At 35.2% G+C, this 8,980-nt stretch overlaps 2 protein-coding genes across 2 annotated transcripts; both read right to left on the bottom strand.

The window, feature by feature from the left end:
• Window positions 1-2,883: 2,883 nt before the first annotated feature.
• Window positions 2,884-5,843, bottom strand: LOC114761021 (cysteine-rich receptor-like protein kinase 15). The gene is made up of 7 exons (XM_028950332.1): window positions 5,045-5,843; window positions 4,834-4,950; window positions 4,530-4,720; window positions 4,232-4,442; window positions 3,902-4,139; window positions 3,524-3,674; window positions 2,884-3,432 (listed from the first exon to the last, which is right to left on the bottom strand). Exons 1-7 carry the CDS (start codon window positions 5,793-5,795, stop codon window positions 3,133-3,135), a joined length of 1,959 nt encoding a protein of 652 aa, XP_028806165.1. The 5' UTR covers window positions 5,796-5,843; the 3' UTR covers window positions 2,884-3,132.
• A 1,443-nt stretch (window positions 5,844-7,286) lies between these two features.
• LOC114760995 (receptor-like serine/threonine-protein kinase SD1-7) lies at window positions 7,287-8,969 on the bottom strand. The gene is made up of 6 exons (XM_028950308.1): window positions 8,901-8,969; window positions 8,599-8,810; window positions 8,303-8,513; window positions 7,956-8,193; window positions 7,714-7,864; window positions 7,287-7,592 (listed from the first exon to the last, which is right to left on the bottom strand). Exons 2-6 carry the CDS (start codon window positions 8,782-8,784, stop codon window positions 7,287-7,289), a joined length of 1,092 nt encoding a protein of 363 aa, XP_028806141.1. The 5' UTR covers window positions 8,785-8,810; window positions 8,901-8,969.
• Window positions 8,970-8,980: the final 11 nt, after the last annotated feature.

The following is an 8,980-nucleotide window of genomic DNA, read 5'->3' as shown; positions in this document are numbered from 1 at the left end:
TATAAGACTTCAATTCATTTTGTTTCTTATATTTACTTTTTTTTAAAGATAATTCTTATAATAATGATAGTTCTAACCAACACACTTAATTAAGAAGAATTAACTTAATTATTTTTTAATCTACTCAAATTAATTAAGTAGCTCTTATATTAAGGACTGCTGGCAATATATAATTTTGGAGTTTAAGCATCGCAGAAGGTAGGACGGCTGCACTTAATTGGGCATTCAAGGACGGCAGCAAAACAGAGGAAGGGTGTGTTATGAAGATAGAGTGGATTAGAATATGTTTTCACTGAATTAATTATACTTAATTTTTAATTACTTAATCCTGCTTTGGTATGTCTACCTAATGTTTAGCCACCATTAGGTATGAATTATTTGGGTATTAGGATTTATTTTGATATAAAAGAAATCTTAACTAGACTCTAGGATTAAATAATATGGAATTAGATTTGTAGTCTAATTTACAATTAGGATAGTAATATGTTTGAGGGCCCCATATAATTGTTGAAATGTAAATTAGGAATCATGATTGCATGAGTTTTTAATCATATTGTTCCTTCTATTGTACAAGCAGTCTTCATCTTGAACAGAACGTGTTGACATATTCTTGCTCATATCTCCTCTGTTCTTTCTGTTTAATCAGTCAAGGGTTTCTAAAGTACTATCGCTTCATGTATAGGTTTATGACAGTTACCCTCATGTCCTAAATATAAGAATTGATAAAGGAATTTTCTTTTGTTCTAAATGTAATTAGTTTTTCAATTCATTTTGTCCGCCAAATTTATAATTTTTTTCAAATTCTTCTCACATGTATTAAAAGGTATTCGTCAAAAAGTAGTTTCTAGTACAAATAACATAGGGATATTTTAGATACTTAACATACTTTTTTTTTTATAGATAACTAACTTAATTAATTTTTTTAATTTTTACATATTAGTTAATTTGTTTTTATATTTAAGAGCAGACATAGTAAGTCTGGTTTTGCCGCTCTACTTTCTTCAAGAGTCATCTATGATTTCATATGCCAAAAGTAGAAGTCTTTTGTGTTTTGAGAATTAACAGAACACATTGTGATTTAGAAGCACTGATACTCAAATTAATAGAGGAATTTGGACGAATAGCTAACGACTAATTAAACACCCTAAAAGTAAAACGCTAGCTTTAGCACGTCTAATTAACTAGGAATTTGAACGAACAATTAGTGACTGATATAATAAATAAACCATGTTGAATTTAATTGCGTGCTTCACTTTGATTCTTGCATGTGATTTTAAAAAAAAAAAAAACTATTTTGCTTAAATTGACTGAGGAATAAATGAAAGAAAATACTTCCATTTGATCCATGACTTGAATATATATAAATATAGAAAAGATTAACCTCATTTCATCGAGACAAGAGTTCACTCTCGGACATTTCATTTGAAACGGTCGTCTTGGAACTTTGATCCAAAGCAGATCCTGCTTCCGTAGCTATATTAAAATGCCCGAAGAATGATGGTTCTCTTGGAGCTGGTAATTCAATGGAGACATTACAATGATATGAAACAATCTGAGCCGTTGTTGGCCTCTCTTCTGGATTTCGTTGAACACGCAATAACCCAACCTGCACACATTTGATTGGTTACTTCTGTACGTGAACAAGATTCCATTCGAAAAGGATCCACTGCGTTTAATGGCGTTCCATTATATTGAACCCCATTGCCTCCTTCTGATTTGGACATAGCTTTGGGAGAATGATTGTGGCATTGTGAAGGCAACGTGGGGCAAGAATCCAAGTGCGTTAACCATATCAGGGTTTTGGCCATAAGAAAAAGAGTCAACTTTTATGTGAATGATGAGATGAGAAAGATATGAAAAAGAGCCAAACAAGTGATAGGCACGGTGTCATCAAGGTAAAGGAATAAACCCCATATATATTATAGCCTGCTGCTTTGTTAATGCACCCGTATATGTAACTTTCAACTAAGGCATTAACCAAGATCATTTCAGTTTTAGAGAATAAGTCAGGGTCCTCGAAGATGAGGTTAATGATTTTCGATTTCCCCGTTCTCCGATTATCTGGTTTTGGTTGGTTTTTGCCCATATTTTAGCTGCAGCCGAAGGCAGACCCAGCCCATCAATATGGGAGACCAATACACATGAACATGACAAAAAGAAACAGTTTTCAGCTTTAGGGGCCAAGAAACAGATCATTTAATTGTATATGGGCCAAATAAACGATTCTCAGCTTCAGCCCATTTTTAATTACCAGCAATCTTTTGTTCCCAATAACTTTTCTTTAAAACAAGTGGCGTCATGAGGTACACGCAAGGAGACAAGTGGTTCAAAATATAAACTTAACTTTCTTTAAAAGGTTATTTTTTTATAAGATAAAATTTACTTTTATCCAAGTATTTAATGAGTTTTTTCTAATTTTATCCCCATATATTCTCTTTCCTCTTTAATTCATTTATTACATCTTTTACTTAATCTCTTTATTAATAAGGGTATATTAGGAAAAACAAATATATATCTTCCACATTTATTGTTTTAAATTGATTTTAATTAGTTTCTTGATAAACGCAATGGATAAAGTTTAGTTTATATTTTGAACCAGAGGGAGTACCATCTAACGGTCTGAATCCTTTGAATTGACTTTTCTAGTTTCATACAAAGGGGTCTGTCTTAGATGGACAAATAAAAGCTCGAACTCCTAAAGTTTTCTGGTTCAAAATTTTACTGCAATATTCAGTTCTTTTCGTGACCCATAATTTGATATCCCAAAAGTTGAAATCTTCTGCATCAAAGCTCACATGTACAGTCAACAAAGCATCTTACATGATTCATTCACAGCCACAAAAGGAGATATGTGTGTACATTTAAGTTATGTAAGGTGTAATGTGAGAGTTAAGTATTATATTAAACAACCAAGAATCTTATCGCTTAATGGCATCCACATCCCCTTACAGAGGATGTTGTGGAACTGAATTCCCAAATGGTAAAAGCGAAGTGGGTGTGCGTGTGGGTCAACCTTCCCCATCCAATGGGGGAGGGTAAGGATAAGGTGGTAAAAAAAGCATATATCAAACACTAATATAACTCTTCATATGTGCTTTTAAAGAAACCATTACATTGTCACAAGATGGAAAATCATCTGGGCTGAACAGTAGAGAGCATTATATGATTCACAGAGGAAGTTGTCATCAATGATGGATCAACTTGCACTGATTTACCCACAGAAAATGCAGGTTGTTTTGGTTTTGGAAGAGACACTGGTTCACTTCCTAACAGAACCATAATATCTGATATGGTGGGTCTGTCTTCTGGGTCTTCTTGTACACATAGCAGTCCTATATGCATGCACCTCAAAATTTCTGAAGAGAGACTTGCTTCCATTAAATGAGGATCCACAAATTCCATTTCTTTCCGTTCATTCCATAATCTCCATGCCTGCATTATTGAAACTTGATTACTTTCCCTAAAAGCTTATGGGTTGATTTAAAAGAAAAGGTAGTATATCAGAGTGATTGATGATATGTACATATGCTAGAAGGGTAGAGGCAAGTTCAGTTGCATAAAAGCCACTGCTTCTCTTCCCGCTAATAATCTCAAGCAAGATGACACCGAAGCTGAAGATATCAGATTTCGCTGAGAATAATCCTCTCATTGCATACTCTGGAGCCATGTATCCACTATTTTATACATGAAAATTAGACATGTCATCATAAACAATAGAGAACAAAACAATATGAAAATTATATATATATCATATAATTGGCCCACAATATTCCTTTTGACACAAATTAATTCACTCCATTATTTCAATGATAGGTGACCAAACCAAGCTTAAGCAAAACTTATTATAAAGACTAAAACTAAAATTTACTCCATTATAGAAGTTTAGGAATGGATAACTTACTATGTTCCCACAACTCTTTTGGTATTAGCGGTACTTTGATTTTCATAAAAAATTCTTGCCATACCAAAATCTGATATCTTCGCAACCATGTCATGGTCAAGCAATACATTGTTTGGTTTCAAGTCTCTATGAATGATTCTAAGTCTTGACTCTTCATGAAGATAAAGTAATCCTCTAGCTATACCCATGATAATGCCATAACATGTATTCCAATCAAGCTGTGAACGTTTTTCTGAATCTGAAGTAATAAAAACACCAAAAACCTGTAACCAGTGACATATGTATTATATATATAAACCTTAATGAGCAAAGGGGGGGAAGCCAACAAACCAAAGATGAATCTGTCAAGGCTTTGATTGGACATGTATTCATATACGAGAAACTTCTCTTCTCCTTCCAAGCCACATCCCAACAGCCTCACCAGATTCCTATGCTGAAGTTTTGCGATCAGAATGACCTCATTTTTGAATTCTTCTGTGCCTTGCCAAGACTTCCTTGATAACCTTTTGACTGCCACTTCGTTTCCATCCGGAAGTACACCCTGAAATTCCCAAAAATCAAACCACAAATTGCGTAATGCCTTGCTTGGTAATACATAGGCTGAAGTGAAATTCAGAGATTATCATACCTTGTATACAGAACCAAAACCTCCTTGTCCTAGCTTGTTTGAATCAGAAAAGTCATCGGTGGCGATCTTAATTGTTGCAAAATTCATAAACTCAAGTTCTTCAGAGCTAATTAATTCTCCATCTTGTGTAATAGTTACACTCTTGGGGGTCCCCAATTGTTGTAGTAGCATCTTTTCGCTTTTTTGATCATCTGATTCATCGTTTTCAAGGACAATAAAAATTGAAAAATCAAAGAACTGAGGTCAGTAATTCTTGCACGACTTTTACATGGTCAACAGATGAAAAATTATAGAAAAGATTCACCTCTGTCTTCCCTTTGTTTTTTATGAAAATAGGCAACACAGAAACCAGTAAGAAGTGCTAATAAGAACAGTGGTGCACATATAATCAGAACAAGCATCCACGTCTTCCATTTCCCTCCTGCCCATAAATGGTAAGAATATGCTAACGATATCATTGATATGCCTTCTTGACGAAGAAATAAAATTAAACTAATCAGAATCAGAAACCTTACCTTTAGAATTTGGGTAAACCACAAGGTACTGAGAAGAAGTATTGAAGAACTGAGACAATCCAAACCTCACGTTGCAAGTTCGACTAAGAACTATCCCACCTTCATGGGATGAGCAGCAAGCTCCAAGGTCTCCTATTGCAGAACTCAAGCAGTTATAGCATAGTGTTTCAGAGATGTCTCTTGTGCATTGTACTAGACCATAAATTGTAATTCTCGGAAAAAATTTAATTTCCCCAGAAGCAAACATGTTCTTGGAAGGAACAAATGCGGCCTCATTGGACAGGTTGTTCATTAAGTGCATCAGAACCTGGCTGAATCGAGCAGGATCTGCCACATCCTTTGCCTGATTGTTTTCATCCGGATACTTCCCAGTATAAACCATCATTGAAATGAACATCTGAAAGGAGTATCTTACTTGACAGAGATCATACCATATAATAGCATCTTGAATCCTACATTTGTTGAGTATATCTTGGCTTGCTTTCTCAACACAATCCTTACAGGTTGTGGAGTTTATGTCTCCTCTGCATAGTGCAAGTCCATAGACCTTATCTGGCTCTTCTCCAATGGATGTGTTATAGAAACCTGAGACTGAAATGTTGGAGGAAAGCGACCCAAGAAGAAGCTCAAGGTTGTTATGAAATGTAGAGTTCAGAGTGTATTCTGGGAATTCAGGTGGACACCATGTGGAGAGAGGATCTGAACCTGAGACAAGGTGAAGAAATAAGATGGGAATGATGAAGAAAACCATAGCTGAAAATCTACAAATTTTTACCCAAAAAGACAGAATAAATGTATAAATCAGGTTTGGTTAGGCAAGATACGGTGATTATACACAGGGGTCAGAAAAAGCTGGGAAATTTCTCGTCTGGGATAGAATAATAAAAGGAAGTACAACGGGCATTAATAACATTATAATGATAATCAATAATTGTGCAGGAAGTTACAGGAACTACGAGCAACTTAGATCAGCAATAATATGGTAAACGTTATTATTCTAATTTTTATTTTTAAAAAAAAAGTGTTGGTGTTATTCCAAGCTTATCACTGGTCTATGATTTTGATTCTATCCATGCATTGTGTCTCAATCAAAGGGCGGCAACATCAGTGATGACGATTATTAAGAAACTGGTATTTTTTAAAACATGGAACATATTTCTCTTGACGTTATCCTTGAAGTCTGTGTAAAATAATCTAAATTTTTTTCTTTCTTTAATAAAATTATCGTAGAAAAATACCAATGCGTTATCAACATCAAAGAATCTAAACAATTAGCAATGAGAGAGACCTTAGTTGTGTCTTGGAGTAATCAGAAAACTATTCATGGCTGACTTCTTGTCAGAGAAAGAAAGCTGCTATCTTGTAGATCTAACGGCGAAGCCAAGATAACCCCATATTGATTAAAAATAATTGAATGATTGAATTGACTTTCAAATTCAAGATTTGACTAAATGAGATTGATGCTGGGTTTTGCTTGGAGTCATAGTTTCATGCCCGAACCTGAAGGAAAAAGTCACTGGATTATGAAACTTGCTCGTTAGAATGAATTACTTTGATCTTTCCCTGCAAATGTAATCAATTTCGTCCCAGAAGTTACCATCCTAAATTCAAACTGCAGAAATCACATTTTTGACCCTGATGCTTGAGCACTAATTCTCCTATTGTAGTTACTGCTTGTTAGTCTTCTGTCTTGCATGGAACTTTCTTCATCATTATGAACGAATTAACAGAAGTTTGGTCTTGGTTCTGCTAATTTTTTTCCCTCATGCTTAGCCATTTGGAATCAAAATTCAACAACTTTCACAATCTGACTAATGCTCACATGGATTAATTTTTGCATAAAAGTTTAGAGAATATATATAGCCACAGATTATCCGCAGTGACAACCTGGCTTCTTTATGTCCCCGATAATATGTCCTCTCGCTTGTTCATGTACCTCGTGTACAACAAATAAAAATTTATTATCTGTTCTTCTGTAAGCTTCAAAAAGGACAAAGTGATTGGAAGCCATGTGGTGGACATGAAAATAAAAATAAATGCCATGCATCCGTGGGTCCATAAATTAGTTATACACATTTTCACAGGTCAACAATAACAACCATACCCATTTAGCCTAGTTTACACGTTAAGAAAATGTTAATCTAGTTACAACTTGAATGTCCAGCTTTTGACTGAAAGCCATCTAACTACAATATTACAACATAAAAGGGGAAAAATTAGACTAGGAAGTTTTCAAATCCATTCACTGGGGCAGTATATCAGAGATTGTCAAGTTATTGACAGAGCAATGTTCATTTTCTGGCACGTGATGATCATTATCAATGATTCTTCCCACACAGAAGGGTGGCTTTTTGGGTTGACCAAGAGTTGGTGATTGGCTTTTCAACATTAAAACAACCGAAGACATGGTTGGTCTGTCATACGCATCTTCTTGAACACACAGTAATCCAACATGCACGTATACTAGAAACTGATCTTCAGGGTATGAATCAGCTAGTAGAGGGTCCATCAACTCCAGTGCGCTTCCCTCATTCCATAGATGCCATGCCTATAGAATGAATGGTTTTTCAAGTCAACCAATCAATGCCAATACATAAGTCTTTTGCCCAAAAGTTTAAAATAAATTATAAATTCTCCGGGGTGACTTTATTATTATTTCTAACACTTACATATGCCAAAAGGCTAGGAGCATGTTTAGAGTGATAGAAACCTGCGTTACGCCTCCCGGTGATAATTTCAAGCAATAACACTCCAAAACCGAAGACATCAGATTTTATAGAATATATTCCCTCCATAGCATATTCGGGAGCCATGTATCCACTGTAAATTTGAAATTATACAAGCAAATTCATTGCCACAAAAGCAAATACGACAAAATATAAAAAAATTGTGCAAGGATCTAAGTACTCACTATGTGCCAACTATAGTAGCAGTATTAGCTTCACCTTCAGCTCCTGCAAATATTCTTGCCATTCCAAAATCTGATATTTTTGGGTTCATTTCGCGGTCTAATAATATATTACTTGCTTTTAGATCTCTATGAATTATCTTTAATCGAGAATCTTCATGAAGATAAAGAATCCCTCTTGCTATTCCACTTATTATATCAATACGTTTGATCCAACTTAGTCGTGCTCGTTGCCTTGGATCTGTCAACAGCAACTAATTTATTATGAAATGATCCACTATTCTAAAGTGGATAAAATTATGAAAAATATATTATCTGATACGTCTGAAAGGTGAAGGAAAAAGACTCACCGAAAAGGACTGCATCAAGGCCGCCATTAGGCAGAAACTCATAAACAAGAAGCATTTCTTCTCCATCTAAACAAAATCCTAGAAGCCTCACTAGATTTTTGTGCTGGAGTTTCAGTATGAGCAGAACCTCGTTTATGAATTCATCTGAGCCCTGTTCAGAGCCCGTTGAAAGCCTCTTGATTGCTACTTCCTGGCCATCACTTAATACGCCCTACAAAAACCACAATCCTTAAGTTTGTTTATGACAAATATGCAAGAAAAGTTGGTTCACCTTTTTAGGCTTAAAATTCAATCACCTTGTAAACAGGGCCAAAGCCGCCTTGACCAAGCTTATTTGAATCAGAAAAGTTTTTGGTAGCAACACACAGAGTTTCAAGATCAAAATAAGGCAAATCCTCAGCTATCTTGTCATTTCTTCCCCGAAAATTCTGGTGATTTTGGAACACAGTTTCACCTCTCTGCCCAAAGCTATGAGGATCCATCACATGACTGTCTATTCCACCCTTCCCTGAGCAAAAGAACCCAAGCAGTTAAACAGAGCAAAAAGAAAAGTTCAGAAACATGAATTGACCTTATATCAGCTTATAGTCTTGCATACTTTTCTGAGTTTTCTTCTTCTTTCTAAGGAAGTAAACGCAGAAACTTAAAATCGCTATTGCCAAGCCAGTCGCTGCTATA

This window comes from Neltuma alba, unplaced genomic scaffold (assembly GCF_004799145.2).
Source record: "Neltuma alba isolate B1F8T4 unplaced genomic scaffold, ASM479914v2 tig00011065_pilon, whole genome shotgun sequence".
Classification (NCBI taxonomy): Eukaryota; Viridiplantae; Streptophyta; class Magnoliopsida; order Fabales; family Fabaceae; genus Neltuma; species Neltuma alba.
This window is presented reverse-complemented; position numbering and strand designations above follow the sequence as displayed.